The following is a 20453-nucleotide window of genomic DNA, read 5'->3' as shown; positions in this document are numbered from 1 at the left end:
CCATTAACTGAGTGCTGGGAGCAGCAGCCGCAGCTCTGGGGGTGCCAAATCCATCAGAGCTGGCCCAGCATCACCCCCCTGCCCAGGGCAGGCTTGGTAAAGCCATGCCAGGGCTTGGGCACCACCTCCAAGGGGTTTAATACGTGTAAGATCAGCACAGCCACAGCACAAGTGGGGACAGTGAGCACCTCCCAGGGCAGAGAGGGGACACTCAGAGCACAGGGACAGTCCCCAAACCAAGTCCTTTCCCCACCCCAAGCCTCAGCCCAGCTCCTGGCCAGGCTGATGTCGAGCCCAATGCTGCCTCCCTGCCAGGCAGGGCTTGGCTCATGCAACAGTTACCACTTTTGGGTGCTTTTTCACCCAAAGGAACAAGGAGATGGCACTGCTGCCCATCAGCACGGGGTGAGGTGGGCTGAGCTCTGACCCAAGGGGTATTTTGGGGTAAGTCTGCTGGGACAGTGCTACAGACCCCTCAAGGCAGGATATCCCATCCCTGGAAACATCCAAGCTCAGGTTGGATGGGGCTCTGAGCAACCTGGTGGAGCTGAAGGTGCCCCTGCTCGCTGCAGGGGGTTTAGAGGGGCTTTAAAGGTCCCTCCAACCCAAATCATTCTGGGATTCCAGGCCTGGGCACTGGGGGGACCAGTGGCTCACATCACATATTCCAATAACACAGGGAACTATCCACCCCCCCACACACTGGATGCACTCAAAGCTGTAAACAAAATCAAACCCCAGCAAGGTCAGAGCAAGCAAACAGTGAGAGACGTGGGGAGCTTCACACTTCACACTGAAAATGCCATTACAAACTAATAGACAGAAATCCTTCCTCCTCTCTCCTGCCTCTCTTATCCTTCATGCTCAAGTAGTCACCATTAGTGCCTCAAACATTCAAAGCACACAGTATTATCACAGATTTTTTTTTTTTTTAAATAATAATTACAGCTACTTCTGGGTACAGAAGTGCCTGAAGGCAAGGAGATGTTCACACTCTCTTCTTTATATATATTTTCTTTCTTCTGCTGCACCAAAAGCTTGAAGGAACAAGCAGCTCCCCTGGCAATAAGCACATTAGAGCAGCAATTCAGCTGATGGAATGGTGCTTCTCAGAGAATTCACAGTCCAACACTGGCAGAGCATTTTGCACACTTCATCTTCCTCCCAGCTCAGCAGCACCTACGAGGGTTTTTTTGCTGTCTGAGGGTTTCCAAAGTGCTTTTAACGAAATAAGCTGTTGATTCCAGAAGTCCATCAATGACAATTCACAGCACAAACGGCCCTTTGCTGCTGTGACAAATCCAAACAGCTTCAAGCCTGGACAGACGACAAAGATCCAAGTGCTGTGAGGCAGAAGGTGACCACGGGAAGCAGGTCCCAGTTTTCCAGCAGGCAGGTGCCATCCTGTGTTGGGATGGTGCTGGAGACTGCCCTGCTGCCGTGCCTGGCCTGGAGACACGTGGCTCCAGAGCTCTGTCCTGCTCCCAGCCCTCCACTTCACACTTACCACTGACCACCACCACTGGTTACTTCACCTGTGGGGAGGATGGGCACAGGGCTCTGGTAAAACACTGGATCCACCAGTTAGGACTACAGGGAAGGCTGCTCTGTATCATAGAATCACAGAATCAGCTGGGTTGGAAGGGACCTCCGAGATCATCAAGTGCAACCCTTGATCCAACCCCGCTGTGGTTCCCAGCCCATGGCACTGATGCCACATCCAGTCTGTCCTTAAACACCTCCAGGGATGGAGAATCCACCACTGCCCTGGGCAGCCCATTCCAATGGCTGAGCACTCTCTCTGCAAAGAAATTCTTCCTAATCTCCAACCTCCCCCTCCCCTGGCCCAGCTGCAGACCCAGCCCTCTTGTCTTGCTGATGGTTGCCTGGGAAAAGAGACCAACCCCCCCTGGCTCCCCCCTCCTGTCAGGGAGTTGCAGAGAGTGAGGAGGTCTCCCCTGAGCCTCCTCTTCTCCAGGCTGAGCCCCCCCAGCTCCCTCAGCCTCTCCTCACAGCACTTGTGCTCCAGTCCCTTCCCCAGCCTTGTTGCTCTTCTGTTGCTGTAGTGCAGGAACAGCTTGGGAAATGTGGTCATGTGCCACACACAGCACAGACATGGCAGCAGAAAGATCCATAACCACTTGCAGGGCTGCAGGTTGTCCCTGCCAGCACCTCCCTCAGCTCTCCAGTCCCCTCTCACATCCCTTCTTGTGCCTTCTCATGGCATCATCCACGTTAGGTCAGGGCTACAGTGAATACCTGGCCCAGGTCTCAGCACACCCCTCGTGCTCACCCCCAGAGAACAGCTCAGAGCCCAGCCTGGTTCCAGCTGGATTCTGGCCCAGATCCACTGCCTGGAAGAGGGTGGTGAAAGCCAAGCCATCCAACAGCTGACAGCCCACCAGCAGCTCCCCAGATCCCCTGAACAGCCAGAAGGGAAGGAGCTGATCAGAGGGACAGAGCAGCTGAGGGAACTGGGATTGTTCAGCCTGGAGGAGAGAAGGCTCTGGGGGGACCTAATTGTGGCCTTCCAGGACATGAAGAAGCCAACAAGAAAGATGGAGAGAGACTGTTTGCAAGGGCCTGGAGTGACAGGACAAGAGGAAATGGCTTCAAATTCCAAGAGAGTAGGATTAGATTAGATATTGAGCAGAAATTCTTCCCTGTGAGGGTGGGGAGGCCCTGGCACAGGTTGCCCAGAGAAGCTGTGGCTGCCCCATCCCTGGAAGTGTCCAAGGCCAGGTTGGACAGGGCTTGGAGCAACCTGGGCTAGTGGGAGGTGTCCCTGCCCATGGCAGAGGGTGGGATGAGATGAGCTTTAAGGTCCTTTCCAACCCAAACCATTCTGGGATTCTGTGGAGAAAGCCAAAGCCCTTCTGACTGTGTGAAGCAGCACTAAGGAATAGAAAGACAAGCTGGGATTTTGGAAGAGCCTTTCCTCACACCTGGGCAAAGGATGCTGAAGCCAGCAGGCCACGAGCTGGGTGCACCACAGCAAGTGGGTAGCACAGCCAAGGCTGGCAGACCTGCCCAGGGCTCTGTGAGTGCAGGGGCATCACAGCAATGGCACCAGGGCAGCACAGCTCAGAACAAGCTGTGAGCCAAGGTCCTGCAGCCTGGCTCACCTGGCAAGGTGCCACTGGGGGGACCTGGAGCTGGGACCCCTCCCACTGTTGCAGTGAGGGTACCCAGAGGGTGCCCAGGAGCAGCCAAGCCCAGCGTGGGTGCTCTTTGAAGTTCAACGTGGCCTTCGTTCAACTCGGCTTCATTCCCTCCCAGAGCAGATAAGGCAACAGTAATTAACACTTGCCAAGTTCAGGTGGGTTCATTTTCACAGAATCACAGAATCAAACGGGTTGGAAAAGACCTCTGAGACCATGGAGACCAACCCTTGACCCAACCCCACCTTGTCCCCCAGCCCATGGCACTGATGCCACATCCAGGCTCTGCTCAAACCCCTCCAGGGACGGGGACTCCACCCCCTCCCTGGGCAGCCCATTCCAAGGGCTGAGCCCTCTCTCTGCAAACAACTTCTGCCCAATGGCCAACCTAAACCTGCCCTGGGGCAGCTCAAGGCTCCTGAGGAGTTCAGGCCCAGGAGCAGCACAGAGGAGGGTGCTTGGGGCTGGGCAGTGGTCCCTGCAGCCCCTGAGCCAGCCTGGCACCTGGAATCACCTGGAATCACATCTCCCTGGGGGACTGAGGGGAAGGGGCTGCCTGGGGCCACGTGAGGCTCAGGGGATGCACATCTGCAGGTTTCTGAGCATTTTATGTCCACACACAGCAAGGACTGAAGGAACAGAGGCAAAACCTCCTCCCCACAGCCTCCCAGAGCTGCTGCTGCTCTGTCAAGGTGACACTGGTGGCAGCGGGTGGGGGACACCAGCCAGCAGTGCCTGCTTCTTTCTTCTGCTTAAAGTAAAAATAATAGGCCCTTCTCCCTTGTGGCCCACATGAATATTTCATCAGCAAACTGCCTCATCCTGTATTAGGTTTTTTTCCCCTCTCTGGCTGAGATGGGAAGCTCCAGCTCACAGACCCTTCCACAGCGTTTCCAGGCAGAACTGAGGACATTTTGGGTGTGCAGTCAGTCAGACTGACACCAGGATAAGAGGATGGGAATATATCAAGGTCCCAAGCAACTCTGTGTGTTTGGGAAGCCAGTGCCCTGCTTAGTCTTGGGCCAGTATTTTGATATTCCATGGATGGCACTGAGGCAACACCACGTCCTGCTGGTACAGGATGAACGTGTTCCACATCCATCACCACTGAGAAGGGAGCAGGGGCTGCCCCTCCAGCCTGAGCCTCACTGCAAGGGCATCTGAGCTCTGTGCCTCTGCACTGACACCTCTCAGGGTCTGCTTGGGATGGGAAGTGAGAGGGAGAAGAGACATTAAATCCCTGAGATCAGATACTGCAGCCTGAACGTATCCTCTGCTGGCTTCCCTTACAGCAGGAGCTGTTTAAAGGAGGGCAGGCTCCCAGCAAAGAACAGGGCTGGGAATTAGAGGTGCTGATGCACTTCCCTTTCTGTCAGAGGCCTGAGGTCCAGACCAGCACTGACCACACTCCCCTGGTACCATTATGGAAACCATTCCCTTCCCTGTGCCTTTTTCTCTCACCAGGGTTTCCACACAGGCCCCTCCTGGCTCAGCCTGACTCTCCACAAACGGAAAAGGAAAATCATCTGGTTTATTTTACTGCATTTACAGAAGAGAAAAAATTGGGAATTTTTTTTTTTTTTTTTTTTTTTTTACTTCAAGAAAACTGCCAAGAGACCCAAAAAGGCCTCACAGAAACACCTGAGGAAAGATCTGAAATGCAGGAAGAGGGGCAGGAATGCACTCTGAGGTCCAGCCCTACAAATCCACAAGCCCTCCTGAACATAACAGAGAACCACAGAATGGTTTGGATGGGAAGGAACATTAAAGATCTCCCAGTTCTTCCCCGTGCCATGGGCAGGGACACCTTCCACCAACCCAGGTTGCTCCAAGCCCCATCCAACCTGGCCTTGGACACTTCCAGGGATCCAGGGGCAGCCACAGCTTCTCTGGGCAACCTGTGCCAGGGCCTCCCCACCCTCACAGCCAATTTCTTCCCAATATCCCATCTAATTCTACCCTCCTTCAGCTTAAAGCCATTCCCTCTTGTCCAATCACTCCATGTCCTTGTCCCAAGTCTCTCTCCAGCTCTCCTGGAGCCCCTTTAGGCACTGGAAGGAGCTCTAAGGTCTCCCCAGAGCCTCCAGGCTGGACATGGGTGTCAGTCCCTTGATGTCCATGTTGTCAGAGGGCTCCATCCAACCACCCACCTTTTTGGGAAAGGCCTTAAAATCAGCTTCTGGTTTGATGGCTGTTCCTGGCAGGACCCTCCCTGCCAGACCAGGCTGCACCTGGACAATTCCTGCTCTCCAGCTCAGGTTCTACCTGTGTCCAGTGGGAACAAAGCCAATCCATCCCACCCTACAGGAGGGACACAGAGGGAAATCTACAGCCCAAGGGAGGAAACCCAGGATCCTAAAGGAGAGCCAGGATCACAGAGCTGCCAAGCACAGGAGCTGGGGCTGTTCAGCCTGGAGAAGAGGAGGCTCAGGGGAGACCTCCTCACTCTCTACAACTCCCTGACAGGAGGGGGGAGCCAGGGGGGGGTTGGTCTCTTTTCCCAGGCAACTCTCAGCAAGACAAGAGGGCTGGGTCTTCAGCTGTGCCAGGGGAGGTTTAGGTTGGATATTAGAAAGAATTTCTTTCCAGAGAGGGTGCTCAGCCATTGGAATGGGCTGCCCAGGGAAGTGGTGGATTCTCCGTCCCTGGAGGTTTTTAAGAAGAGACTGGATGTGGCATCAGTGGAAACCACAGAGGGGTTGGATCAAGGGTTGCACTTGATGATCTCAGAGGTCCCTTCCAACCCAGCTGATTCTGTGATTCTATGAAGGAAGGAGGTTGGCACCTCCATGGTGGGATGTGACCGCAGAGAGGCCCCCGGGGCTGGGGCCGGTCCCCGTTTGCTCACCTTCTTCTCATCCCCCTCCTGCAGGAGCTGGAGGTGGCTCCTCTTCTCGCTGTCCCTGCGCAGGGAGCTGTTCTGGTGGTGGGGCAGCCCCGTGGGGGGGGACACGCTGCGGCCCTGGGGGTCCACCCAGGTGTAGATGTGGTTGGTGACGTACCCGCCCGGGATGCGCCCCACCGAGTGCACCGACAGGTTCAGCTTCTTGCAGCCCTTCAGCACCTGCAAGACAAGCCAAGGAGAAGGGGGAGTCAATGCCAGGACCACCTGTCTTAGGGGGGGAGACACAGCTTTGCTCTTCCACGAGGCTGGAAGATCTCAAGCTGCTCTATGACCACCAGCTGAGTGATGGAGAGACATAAAAAGCTGGGATTTTGCATTTTTCTACTCTCTCCTCTCTGAAACAGTGTTAAGGTAAAGCTGCTGACAGAGAAAATGCAGTGGGATTTTTTTTCCCCCATCAGCCACGGAAAGAGCAGAGTGAGGCAGAGTATGGGAGGTGAGCTGGGCAGTGCCATGCCCAGGAGGAGCCTCAGGATGAGCTGAACCCAAGACTGAGCAGCTTCTGCAGCTCTGGAGAGGAGCTGGAGCAGGACAGGGATCAGTGCTGGAGGAGAGCAGCACAGATCCTTGTCCAGAGTCCCTCTCCAGCTCTCTTGGAGCCCCTTTAGGCACTGGAAGGTGCTCCAAGGTCTCTCCACAACCTTCTCCTCTGCAGGCTGGACATGGATGTCATCCTGTTCATGACCATGCTGGCAGCAGGCTCCAGTCAAACAACAACCTGTTTGGGAAAAGCCTGAGCTCAGCCCTAACTCTGTCCCCACAGCTCAGCCCCAAACTCCTCTCATCCCACAGCTCAGCCCCAAACTCCTCTCATCCCACAGCTCAGCCCCAAACTCCTCTCATCCCACAGCTCAGCCCCAAACTCCTCTCATCCCACACCTCAGCCCCAAACTCCTCTCATCCCACACCTCAGCCCCAAACTCCTCTCATCCCACACCTCAGCCCCAAACTCCTCTCATCCCACACCTCAGCCCCAAACTCTGCCACTGGAAAAGCTCCTGATGCCTTCAGGGAATATTGAAATTCAGCCATTTAGTGACCAGCTGCCTCCCCCAGCACAAGCAGTCAATTAATGAGTACAATAATTACTAAATATACCCATATATTTGAGCCAACAGGCACAGAGGTGACCTTGAGGCCCAGAGAAGGTGATTTGCAATCGCTCCTCTGCTCTCCCAGCTTCCACTGTGAGGAGCTGACAGAAGCTTTACAGTAAACTTAAATAAACATATAGGAGTTGTCCCTGGGGACAGCTGGAAGTGCTGATCCCTTCTGAGGCCTCAGGAACATCAACACTCCAGACCTGCTCTCAGAAGGGAGGTGCTTTGGGGTTTTTTTTCCCATATATACATCATTTTGATGAGCTGCTCCCACAAGGTCTCCTGTCCCCGCTGAGCAGAGAAGCTGCTGAGCAAAGCTTGTGACCAGGAAGAACTAAGAGCAGCAGCTCCTTGAAAAGGGTAATATTGTCAGGAATACTGGGCTGGCTGGATCCCAGCCCTGACCTGGCAACACTCCTGTCCCTCCCTGCCAAAGCTAAAGAGAATCCAGTTCAGCATCTCCATCACACAGAGCAATTTGGCTGCAAACTTGTCACATGCTCCCAAGGTCACCATGTGCCTGGAGAGCTTAAAACAAGGACTGGAAACCAACAGCTCCATCCCAACGCCTGCAAAGCACTTCATCCCCCCGGGCTGCTCCCCTGCCCCAAGCCCTGATCCCCCAAACACACCCCCTGTGGGCATCTCCTGCAGGCAGAGGTGCTCCCCACACTCCAGCCCTGCTGGCATCAGCCCAGCCCTCACTGGGAGCCAGCTCTGAGCCCACTGCCCGCTCTCCAAGGGGCACTGCAGCCCAGCCATGCTCCAGGGCACAGCACAGCTTCCTGAGCCACACAACCAGGCTGAGGATGGGCTGAACTCCAGGACTGGGGGTGGCAGGGAGCCTTCTCACCTCCCTCAGAGCTGCCAGTGACCCCTGTGAGATGGTGGCATTCTGTGCAGGGCCAGGAGTTGGACTCGATAACCCTGATGGGTCCCTTCCAGCTCAGCAGGTCCTGATTCTATAAGTTTGTGATTCTATGGGGTACAGGCCCTCCCCAAACCCTTCTCCATCCATTCAAACTGCAGACAGCTCTGTGAAAACCCCTTTTCAGTCTCCACAACACCACTGCCTTACCCAGGTACCGAGGCAGCAACAGCACTGACAGACCCCTGAGCAAGGTCTCACCTCTGAGTGGGGCTGCAGCTCCTCATCCAGCACAGGGAAACGATGAGGGCAGGCAGTAACACAAGATTCCAGTCCTCCCTCTGCCACAGAAATGCCTCATCATCCTGACTGGTGCTTGCATTCCCATCCTTTTCCGCTCTACACGGAAGAACGGGCCTTGGACACTCCCAGGTGTCCTCCCTCTGGTCACCACAGCCTTCCCAAAAACCACAGGGTGCTCAGCACAAACCTCCTCCCCACCCAATAACCACTAAAGTCAGTTCTGTTCAAGCATTGGAGCTTCCAGGGAGATTTCTGTTCTCCAGGCAGCCACCAGCTCTTTGAACTGCAGCTGCCATGGCTGGGAGAGGGGAGGAGAAGGGAAGCAGTGTTTTCCCTTGGATAAATCCACACTGAAGCACAGCAGGCGTGGAACACAATCTGGCCCAGACCTGCAGAACCTTTGTGCATCCACACCCTGAACCAGACCTTAACAAACTGCTTGGCATGAGGAGCTGCAAAGGGATGAGGCATCAGGTGAGCCAAGTGGGAGAAGCTTCCACCTGCATCCAAACAGAGCCAGAAGCCACCATCAGCTGCCACGGTGAGCTCCAAGAGAGCCACCACCCATCTCCCTGCCCAGGAAGAACCCCTCTGTTCTTTTTTTCCCCTCCCGTCCTTATCTTGACCCACCTTTAGTTAAATTTTCTCACTCCTGTCCAGCTGAGGGGTGATGGAACGGCTTTGGTGGGCACCAGGGTCAGCCCACCCCACTCAGGGCTGGTGAGAAGGGGCCAACTGACCATCTGGGGTTTAGAGATGCCAATTCCTGACAGATCAGGGACCCCACAGCTTCTTCAACATATCCTTCCCTGCCGTTTTGGCCAGCAGGGACCATAACCACAGCACAGGACAGGCCCCATTTTCCAGCTGGTCTCCCTGAACATCAAGCAGTCAGCAGGAATTCTTTTCCAGCCCTGTCACACTGGCTTCTCCCACACTGTGCATCCACCCTGGCCTCCTGGGAGATGTTTGCAGAGTGTCTCCACACTCACCTGAGCACGGGATTTTGGCAGGTTTTGGTTTATAACAGATTACCACTCCCTTGGAAGCCTCCAGGCTGCTGGTCCCCATGCCCAGCAACTGCTCAAGCATGGAGCACTTTGCCCTTGCTGCTCCCAGAGAGGTGCCACCAGGCTGGCACAAGCCCTCTGGCCTCGACTTTGCTGCCAGCCCTGCTTGTGAGGCCCCCACAGCAAAGAGAGGGGCAGCACCACATGAATGATGCACTTCCCACAAGGGTCAGCCCAGCTCCCTGGGACTAAAGGAGAAGCTTTTCAGGACAGAGTTCTTGCCACAGAATCATCAGGGCTGGAAAAGACCTCCAAGATCATCGAGTCCCCCCTGTGCCCGATGCCCACCTTGTCCCCCAGCCCAGAGCACTGAGTGCCACAGCCAGGCCTTCCTGGGACACCTCCAGGGATGGGGACTCCAAACCTCCCTGGGCAGCACTTCCAAGGCCTGACCACGCTTTCCATGAGGAAATTCCTCCTGATGTCCAACCTGACCCTCCCCTGGCACAGCCTGAGGCTGTTCCCTCTCCTCCTGTCCCTTGTTCCCTGGGAGCAGAGCCCGACCCCCCCCAGCTCCCCCCTCCTGTCAGGGGGTTGCAGAGCCAGAAGGTCCCCCCTGAGCCTCCTTTTCTCCAGGCTGAGCCCCCCCAGCTCCCTCAGCTGCTCCTGCTGCTCCAGCCCCTTCCCAGCTCCCTTCCCTTCCCTGGATATTCCAGCCCCTCAATGTCTTTTTGCCATGAGAGGCCCAGACCTGGACACAGGACTCGAGGTGTGGCCTCAGCAGTGCCAGCACAGGGGAACTTTCACAAAGGCAGGCTCTGGATGGGATTTCTACAAGGAAAAACTTCTCCCTTCCAAACACACAAGTCTTGTGTGCAGCAGCTGCAGAGATACCACCACAAAGAGACAGCAGAACTCCCCCTGAGTGTTTTTGGGAAAGCCTGTTATCTGATGGGCACCCTGAACCCAACCCATTTTACCATGAAATAACAAATTCCACCTCCTTAATCCCCTCTGCAGAATCAGACAGTGCAAGGCTGCATCTCTATCTCCTTCCTCAAGCCATTCCAGGGATTTGCCACATGTTGTTCAGGGCTGCTGTGTTTTGCTCCAGCCTCAGATAAGATTTGGCTTTGCCCCACCCCTGAGGTGTTTGAAGGCCGTGGGGTGGAAGGTTTAACTCTGGCACCACAGCGTGCAAGCACACCTCTGCCAGGAGCCAAGCTGAAAGAAATCAGTTATTTGGATCTGGGAATTAGTGCCAGAACCTTTAGCAGAGAAACAGTCACCAATTGCCTGGAAACATTATTAGAAGCAGTAAGTGCCAGAGAGGGGGGGGCAGAGTGATTCCATAAGGCTGCTGAGCCCCTGACAACACACTAGTTAATTATCTATCGAGTCCTCTGAGAGTGAAGTAGATGGTTTAAAACAGTCAAAAAAAAAGCAAACACACATCTCATGTGCCCGCAAATATATTAAAAAAAAAAAAACCACAACAAACCAACACAAACCCCAAAACAAGACAGAGTACATGATGTTCTCTCCTACAACCCAGACTGAAACCCAGCTGTGCCAGTCCTGCCCAGCACATCTCACTCCACTGAAGGCTCTCCTCTCCCATCTTCATCATTTTCCACTTCTCCACGGCCCTGAAAAGGCTGAAGGCTGCTTAAAAGCATCTTCCAGGCCTCCAAAAATTCCCCCAGTAGGAACACAGATGTCAGAAATCGATGGCAATTAATCACCAGGATCCTTCTGGCAGCCTGACTGGATCTGCATTTGGATACAGCCCCCTCACTTACCTTCTCTGCTAATGAAAGGAGCAATCTATCCCACTCCATCCCTTCGCGGGGAAGAGCACAGTTGGATACAAGGAGCATTAACTATGAGCCATCCTCCCCCTCTCCACAGGCTCAAGCTGTTTCCTTCCGGCAGCAACAGCCTGGCCGGAGCCGTTTGGCTGCGGGATCATGGGCACGGGATCAGGGCACGGGATAGTGGGCACGGGATAGTGGGCACGGGATCGTGGGCACCCTGGAGGTTATCAATCAGTGGAGCACCACCCAATCTGGCACCAAGTCCCCCCCAAAAAAGTAAGTAAGGCACGGGCTTGGGAAAAGAAAACTGGGAAGGAGAAAGAAGTGAGGTACCACAGGAGGGAGGCAGAGGGAGCTTTTACAGCACATTCCGGCCCCAAGGAGGGAACGGTTTGCAGGAGTTTGTTTAACCATTGTTTCCTGCTCTCTCCGGGGTGTCCCTGCTGGACCAGGTAGTTTTAAGCTTGTGGGCTTAGCCAGACTGAGAAAAACCATCTCGGTGCCAGCGGGAATGAAGCAGCTCCCTGTGTGTGCTGTGGAGGGGAAGGGGCTGCAGGGGCAGGACCAAAGGAGCTTTTGAGCCAGATCAGCTGAATGGTTCCTCTGCCCAGAGCAGAGCACGGCAGGCAGAGGCATTCCCTGCCCTCAAAGGCTGGCTCCGGGGATCCTCTGCAGGCAGGATGGATATAAGGCCATTACACTGCACACCTTGGGTAAGGCCGAGTTCAGAGGTACAGTACAAACACACAGGGAGAGACTGTCCCCTGTCCCAGGCTGCAGCCTGGAATTGTAAATAAGATGTTTTGGATCAAGTGTTGCCCAGAGAAGCTGTGGTTGCCCCATCCCTGGAATGTTTAAGGCCAAATTGGACAGGGCTTGGAGCAACCTGGGCTAGTGGAAGGTGCCCCTGCCCATGGCAGGGGGTGGAACAAGATGAGCTTTAAGGTCCCTTCCAACCCAAACCATTCCAGGGTTCTGTGATTCTGAGTGTATCCCATCCCCATCTTGCCTGACAAAGAGCAGGGAACTCATTCTGGGCAGAGGAACTGGGAGTCTGGGCTGCACTGAGGTGTCCAAACAGCTCATCCCTGCACGGGAACAAAGAGAACTGGAACAAAGAAAAGGTGACACAGAGGCAGGTGGGGAGAGCAGGAGACAGAAGGAGGGAAGAGGGAAGCACAGGCACTCCAGATGGAGCGAGAGCAGCGGGTTCCACAGCACAGGGGGTGGAGGGTGTGACACGGCCTCCCATCAGGAAGACAAATGGGAATTGCAGGAGGCACAGTCCAACCTCTCCCCCTCTCCCAAGGCAAAGGTGACAGCAGTTGGGCTTTCAAGTAGCAGCATTTATGCAAACAAATGCAAATAGATGCATAATTATGGTGATTGCACACATTTAGCCCCAGGGCAGCAGGGAGCCCACGTCCCTCTCACCTGGAAAGGTCAAATGAAATCTTAGCCCCAGGTCCTTCTTCCCAACCCCTCCAAGGGCTGACACTCCCCAGCCCTGCTCTGTAACCTCCCACCCCTCCAAGCTGGTCACTGGCCAGTGCATCCCTCAGGAAGCCCAGGACAATTATAAATAGAGCAGAAAACTCCACATAACTTTATTGGTGCAAGCCAAGGGATGGGGGGCAAGGGGGATAAGGGAATAAGGGCAATCCAGATCAGAGCACTCCCTCCTGCTTCCTCTTGTCTTCTCTTTCCACTCCACACCAAGCAATGCTGAAAGAGGTCACACAAACCACCAGCAAGCCCATATTGTTTAGGTAACACAAGTTACTTGGGGGGGAAACTAACTTTTAAAGAATCAACGTGGGGAAGCGAGCAGGACACTGGACTAAGCACCAAGGACATCCAGTCAGAGCCTGCACAGAGCAGAGGCCCCTCCAGCCTCCCCCGCCAGCACATCCCACCCCGAGAGGCTCAGGGGCAGCTTCTGAGCCCCCCAAGAAGAAGCTGGCAGGAGCAGGGTTCCCCCAGCCTGCCCAGCTCCCTGCTCCCCCTGGATTTACCAAGCACTCAGCAGTCCTGACAGGGAGAATTCACAGAGCACCCAGCCAAAAGAAACTAAGGCAAGTCGTGTCAGCAGATGCTTTGGCAGTTTAACTGAGGGGATTTAGAGCTGAATAATTCTCTGAGCAGACACTGAGGAAAAAGTGTCAGGAAAATCCATCGTCTTCCCCCGAGGACACAGGGACTGAGTAAAGGATATTTTAATTCCCCAGTTCTGCTGCACACTGATGCTTTTGTTTTTTCTTCCAACAGGCACTGGAAGGAAAGAAGCTTTTCTCCTTCAGGTTATCTTATCAACTTCTCTACTATTTATTTACAAGGAGCCCACTAAATGACATTAATGCTCCAAGAAGTCAAGGATGCCCTAACAATACTAACCTGATGAACAAGCCAATACTGGTGCCAAGTGCTATCATCCCTGCATTATGAGGAGAGGAGAGATTAAGGACCTCATTCTAATCTTTTGCATCAGTATAATGTCATTTGATTTCATTAGGGCTGACTGTGATTTGCTGGTGTAATGAAGGGAAACAGATGACTAAGTAACTTGCCCACTGAGGGAAATCAGTGGTACAGCAGCAAATATAACCTGCTCCTACCTCTGGTGCCACAGCTAAACCCGCATTCCCGCAGATGCCGTCTGTGTGGGCAAGTTTATCCCGCTCCGAGTCAGATGAGGTGTTAATTTAGGAGCTCAGTGAGCTCACAGTGACAGCAGAGCATCATCTCAGCACCCTGGTCAGCTCCAAGCGAGGTCCGGCGTTAAATCTGCTCCACCACATCCTCACATCTGCCTGTGAAACCAGGAGCAGCCCTTGACAGATCCACTGCCACGAGCTCTTCCCTTTTAGGAGCGTTAAAACTCATTTTTAATGCAGGTGGCTTCAAGTTCAAGCCCCCCCTTTTACCTAGAGGGAGATCCTGCTGACTTTCCACTTTCCACCCTCTCCCTCCAAACTCACCTGGCTACAGAAATTGAAAAAGAAGCTGTTTGCAGGACAGAAGGGCAGAGCAGAAACCCGTGGCACTGCACAGAACCTGTGTTTTAAGCTCTTTTTTTAGTGCAGTTCTTAGTTGTTTTTTTTTGTTGTTTCTAAGCAGATTCAGAGACCAAGGCACAGATTACTGGTCTGACTATTGGGGTAGATGCTAGTCACATCCTCCTGTGCCATGCTCCAGCTCCCCGAGATCCCCTGGGAAGGGGAGAACTTTCCAGCCTCTTTCTTTAGTGCCTTCTAAAAATACAGACACCCAGTGATAAGCACACAGGCAGTTAAAGGAACACTGCTGATATCTTTACACAATCGGGGATCAATGCATTCCCTTCCCTCCTCAGTCATCCCAGCCCTGGCTGGGGGTGACAACCCACAGCTCCAAGCACTTGGAAGGGTCAAACCCCAACCAAATCAAGCTGCATTCATCCCTCCCCGGCCCCAGTGCAGGGGTGAGTGCTGCCCACAGCAAAGCAGCAGCATCAGCTCACAATAATCAATTAATTCGGCATCACAAGAAACAGTGAAATGAGATTTGCTCTTTTGTAAGCTGCCTGCAAAGGAAAATTGCTCTAAATATGTTCCCAAGGCTCAGGGCTGCACGTTTCATTTCTCAGAGGTCTTTTAGCAATACCACAAGCACCTGGGGCCCTTTCTACCTCCTGTGAAATATTGCAGTCTCTGAAGACTCTCTCCTTGTTTGCCACCAGGAAAACCCAAATTAATAGAACATAAAAGGAGTTTTAATCTCCTTTTAATTATTTTTTAAATGCCCACTTGGCACTATCAGAGCAGGGGATGGAAAGGCTGGTTTGGAAGGAGTGAAAACCTGTGCTTGAACAGAGAGACGGTGCTGGCAGGTGATGTGATCCCCCTCTGTCCCAGGAAAGGGAGGAGATGTGATGTGATCCCCCCCTGTCCCAGGCTGGGGATGTGATTTGATCCCCCTCCACCCCAGGCCAGGGAGGAGATGTGATCCCTCTCAGATGTCAACCCAAGACAAGGGGCTTGAACCCCCCCAGTTCCTTCAGAATAAACTCGATGCAAATCCAGTGACTTTGGCAAAGCCACCCTGGATTTACAGCAAGAGGACGGAATCACACCCCTCGAGCCTGATGGACACAAATTAGTGCAGTTTTGGGGATTTTCATCAAGCTTATCCGGGTTTGCCCAACTGTCAGCACGAACAGCAGGGTCAGTGATGGAATCAGTGCAGCTCTTTTGAGGCTGGTGCAGCTCCTTAAGCCAAATCCTAAACCAGGAATGATCCACCTGAGTCGTGCAAACTTTCTCCCATCCCCTTCCTCCCCGAGTGATTCAAAGGGCATAAAAACCTACTGCAGAGCAACAAAAGTAAGGGGTGGGGGAGAAAGGGGTTGCAAATTTAATGCCGACTCCAGATTATTGGAGAAATAACTCCCTGGGTAACATTTTGATGGTCTAAACCCACAAACACCTCAATTTTAACTGCTCTGCACGAAATATGACAGGTTATCAATATAAACTTTCAGCACAACTGCTGAAATACAGCAGTATATACACTATATATATAAAATACACGTAGTTTATAGGCACAGTGTTATGTCCTACAGAGCAAGGCTGAGGAAAGCCAAGCAAGCTCTAAAAATCCGGCAGACAACACAAACTTCTTCCCTGACACCATAACTCACACGACAGTGATCTTTTGCTAAAGTGCACTCTTGAATGCTGCAATGATAGAGCTGTAATTGTAATGGAGTCATTTAATTTGGATTTGGATGAAACAGCGAGCACAAAGCAGACAAGGCATAAAAAACTCTCCACCGCTTCCATAAAGGTTAAGAAGCTGGTCCTTAAGTGAATTGATTTGGAGTGCTGAGGTAACCTTGCAGTTTAAGGCAGAATTGCACTTTTGATGTAATTTACACTACAACATCTGCAATCACCACTGTGCCTGTCACAGGTCACCAGGCAGTTTTGAGTTGGGACAACGTGCAGGTCAATGTTTCCTCTCTGCCCAGGGTTGTGGCAGTTTTCACCTGGTGCCATGATTTCATTTTTGGCACATACAGTTCTGAACGATGCCTGAAAATACGAGGAGTAGACAGAAATTGCTGCTACACAACAGTCAGTGCCTCTCTCCTCCTAGAGAGGAGGGCTGGAAGTGGCTGGGCTACTCCTGGATGGCCAGATAGGCACGAAAAGGCAACTGAGCCACCACGACTTGTAAAACCAACGCAGCGGCTGCCGAGCGCTCACACGAGGCTGCACAAACAAATCAAGGCAATGTATTCACTCACTGCTCTGCCTGAACAGCTGCCACACTCGCTGCCCAGCACCTCTGAGCACCCCAGCAGGCACAGAGTTGGTTTCTGGTTCAGTAAGTTTGTCACACTCCCGCCCGGAGCAGGACGAGCCCGGGAGCAGGCGAGGAGCCTCGCCGAGCCCTGCCATCGCCTCCCGCCCCAAACGATGAGCTCTGACAGCTCCTCTCACAGCAACACACTCGGCACATGATGAATAACAACGCTGGCCCAGACAGACAGCTCCTTGCTGCAGGACAGGAGGGATGGAAGTGCAGCAGGGCTGTGCCCGCTCCCAGACGGACACGGAGCCGGAGCATCGCTCCACGGGCGGGATCGGGAGCTGAGCTCTGATCAGACAGACTCTGACTAAGAGAGCTCAGCACAGCCCCCTCTCTAAAAGCAGGCAGGCAGCGTCTGGGAGATCAGCTACACAGCCAGGGGGGTATATAAAGAAAGGCTCTCTCTTCTCACCTTTCCCTCTCTCCATTTAATCCCAAGTACAGCGCACACGTGAATTCCAGGACCAAGCCCAGCCTGTTTATCCAACATTTCTCTCTCCATTGATCCACACGGAGCCGACCAACAGCCAGCAGGGAGGAGGGCAGGTCACAGAGGTTTGCTCTGTTCAGGGAGACCAGACCACAGCCAGAGAGGCCTTTGCAGAGCTGTTAATGCACCCACTCTGAGCCCCAGCTCCCGGGTTTCAAGGGGAAGCAGAGAATATGGGATCAAGCCACCCTGTACATCACCACCTCTTGTCCCTGCAGCTCTGGCAGCCTGTGTGACACCCAAAACATCAGGCTGAGGTGTTTGCATCTTAACTCCAGGGAAATCCTCCAAAAGCTGCCCTTGAGCATCACTGAACTCAATCTACTCTTCAGCCCCGCTCCCAAATGCAGGATGTGAGGGCAAATTAGCACCTGCTTCATTTTAGAACCTGCAAAGGAACCATTAGAGCTGCAATAAATCACTCCATGACTCTTCTCTAGCAAAGTGTTTCTATCACCACCATCACATGGGTCATAAAAACCCTTCCCAGGTGTAAAAAGAGCCCAGGACCTCAAGAAGGTGCCAGGACTGGGCAAGTGATGAATCTGTTGTTGAAAGTTCAGCTTGTGAGCAGACAGATTCTGAGCTGCTCTTTCCTATCAGGATCATATTAACAAAATATAGCTCTTGGCAAACCACATCCTACAGGAATTATTTCTGTGCAGGAAGCACTTAGTTTCACTCAAAATTAATAATGTCTGAGAGACATCATGTACATTATATCAGAGAACAAACAGAAAGTGATGTGAATTACCCAGCAGAGGGGGATGAATTGGAGATGAAGTCACGAAAGAGACCATTTCTAACACCTGGTTCCTACCCATCCCAACGGCATAATCAAAATATGGGGGGGGTTGCAATCTCCAGGGCACAAAATTGCAGGTTCACTTACTTACACTGGTGTTGTCCTATCATCAGGAACCAGAGAAAAAAAAAATTCCTACAAATATTTCCCCCGGTCTCAAGATTACCAGGGACTCATTTCCAGCCTGGAAGACGTGCCCTTGCCCGAGGCACTGATTTAAAGCTGGGGCAGGGACCATGTAGGTTGGCTGGGAAGACTCTGTTCAAAGCTGTGGGTGATTAATGTGCTGTCGGAGAACACTCCACACGAAACAGGCTCCCAGCAGAACCACTTGAGCTTATTATGGAAAAATTTAAGCACAAACAGCTGGAAAACAGCTCTCCATACGCTGCCTACAAATTGCTACTCTAAAAAGTCGATTCTCCAGCTCGATAGGTTTGTGCCTCGGGAACGCTCCGAGCTGAGCCCACCCGCCACAAGATCATCTCCGTGAACGGTTCGGGTCACTCAAATGCGGATTTGCCACAGGACACCGAGTTTCGGGTGAAAATCTCACAGTTTATGGACTTCCCCACCCCCATAAAAGCTTTTATCGATAGCCGCCCTCCTGTTCTGTACTACAACAGGTCTCCAGGGCATGTGGAGCCGTGCTGGGAGAGCGGGAGCCCTCCCGTTGTGTAACCGTTCTCCTTCTCCCCCCGCCACAGTCAGAGGGGGATCGGGGATCTGCTCCTGCTCTGGGCACGATGCAGTCCCGAGGGGGCTGTTCTGCCTCTCCGTGCCTCAGTTTCCCCATCTCTGGGAGGACAAACACGCTACAGCCGCTGGAGTACACGGCTTAAAGCCCGGCTTACGCAGATCTCCAGCTTCCACGAGCCTCCCAGGCTGACAGGGAGCCAGGGACAGCATCGCTGCGTTTCAGAGACGTGATAAAAGCGCAGGACGAGCCTGCCGAGCCCAGAGCCGCGCCGGCAGCTCGGTACCGCCCTGGCCATCAGCGGGCACCGCTATTCCCAGCGCAAACTTTCCAGCCGGGCTGAGCGCACGGCTGGGCGGGACGAGCCCGATCTCTCCGTCTCCGACACGATGCAAACCCGGAGCGGCTCCGCGAAGGGCTGCGGGTTCCCTCCGGATAAGGGGGAGCGGGGGGCTCCGGTCCCACCGGCGTACGCGGGATGGAGCAGCGGATGGAGCCGGGGGGATGAGGATGGACGGGGCGCACGGCGACAACACCCGAGGAGGGAGGGAGAGACCCGAGCAGGGAGGGAGGGAGCGACATGGACACCGGGGAGGCAGAGAGGGACCGGGGCAAGGCGGGACGGGGGAGAACAACCCTGGGAGCCCGGTAGGGACCCGCCTTACCTTGACCGCCTCGGCGTGGGTCACCCTGTCCAGGGACTTGCCGTTGACCCCCAGGATCTGGTCTCCGACTCGCAGCCCCTCCCGCTCGGCCAGCGAGCCCGGCTCCACCAGCGACACGTAGATCCCGACGCCGTGCTCGGCGCCTCCGCGGATGCTGAAGCCCAGACCCTCGTGGGCTTTGCTCCGGCGCAGCGTCACCTGCCGCAGCTCGCCGGGGACCACCGGCGGCGGGGCCGGGGGCGGCGGGGGGCGGCCGGGCGGCGGCAGGTAGGGCCCCTCGGCCGTGTACTGGTCGAAGAGGAGCTGGTCGGAGCGCGGCAGGACGAGGCGCAGCAGCGGCAGGAGCTGGCGGCGGCGGGGCCCGTCGAGGAGGGCGCGCAGGGAGCGCACCAGGTCGCAGACGTTGCGGCGGCCGTGGTAGGCGTTGAGGCAGAGGATGAAGCGCTCCCGCTCCGCCTCGCTCAGCAGCGCCGTGAGCGCCTGGTGCAGCCGCCGCACGTTCGCCGAGAGCGGCCGCGGGGCCGGACCGGGAGCCGAGCCCAGCGAGCCCGACGAGGAGGACGAGGAGTGCACGGACACGCCGTCCAGCTCCGCGCTCATCGCGGCGGCGCCGCCGGCGGGGCCGGGAGCGGCGGGGCCGGGAGCGGCGGGGCAGCGCGGGAGCGGAGCGGACCCCCCCGGGCAGGAGCGATGCCGCCCGGCCCCGCCGCTCCTCCACCTGTCCGTGCGCTCTCCGGCGGCTCCCCAGGAAATGACGCGCCCGTTGCCGGGAGACGGGTTATACAGAGCGGCCCCGGCGGCGGGACCGGACCCCCCGCCCCGCCCCAGCGCCCGCCCCCGCGGGACCGGCAATTAGCGCGCCCGGCAATTAGCGCGCCCGCTCGGCACCGCGCGTCAGCGCCCGGCCCTGCCCCGCGCTCAGCCCTGCCCGCTCGGCATCCCCGACCCTGTCCCGCTCGGCATCCCCGACCCTGTCCCGCTCGGCATCCCCGACCCTGTCCCGCTCGGCATCCCCGACCCTGTCCCGCTCGGCATCCCCGACCCTGTCCCGCTCGGCAGCCCCGACCCTGTCCCGCTCGGCATCCCCAGCCCTGCCCCGCTCAGCCCTGCCCGCTCGGCACCGCTGAGCATCCCCAGCCCTGCCCCGGGCTCAGCTCCGGGTGGGAGCTGCGCGGGGTGTGAAGTCCCGCCGCTCTCCCTCATCCTCCCCGGTGGGGATCGCTCTTCCCGACCCCGTCCATCCCGCCGCAGAGCTTCCTCAGCCCTCTGGGGTCTCGCCA

General features: G+C 55.1%; 1 protein-coding gene across 3 annotated transcripts in view; it reads right to left on the bottom strand.

Annotated features, from left to right (window-relative positions):
- WHRN (whirlin) overlaps positions 1 to 19908 on the bottom strand; it is a 49532-nt gene extending 29624 nt beyond the window's left edge. For 2 of the 3 annotated variants that reach the window (XM_064677116.1, XM_064677117.1), the window contains exons 1-2: positions 19174 to 19908; positions 6010 to 6225 (exon numbers count right to left, since the gene is read on the bottom strand). In XM_064677116.1, the coding sequence (XP_064533186.1) occupies positions 6010 to 6225; positions 19174 to 19773 (816 nt within the window). In that variant the 5' untranslated portion in view covers positions 19774 to 19908. Of the gene's footprint in view, positions 1 to 6009; positions 6226 to 11149; positions 11247 to 19173 lie in introns of those variants that run through there. The other variant, XM_064677118.1, reaches the window with a different exon arrangement.
- Positions 19909 to 20453: the final 545 nt, after the last annotated feature.

This window comes from Pseudopipra pipra, chromosome 20, assembly GCF_036250125.1.
Source record: "Pseudopipra pipra isolate bDixPip1 chromosome 20, bDixPip1.hap1, whole genome shotgun sequence".
Taxonomy (NCBI): Eukaryota; Metazoa; Chordata; class Aves; order Passeriformes; family Pipridae; genus Pseudopipra; species Pseudopipra pipra.
Note: the sequence above shows the minus strand (reverse complement) of the source record. Positions and strands in the feature narration are given on the sequence as shown.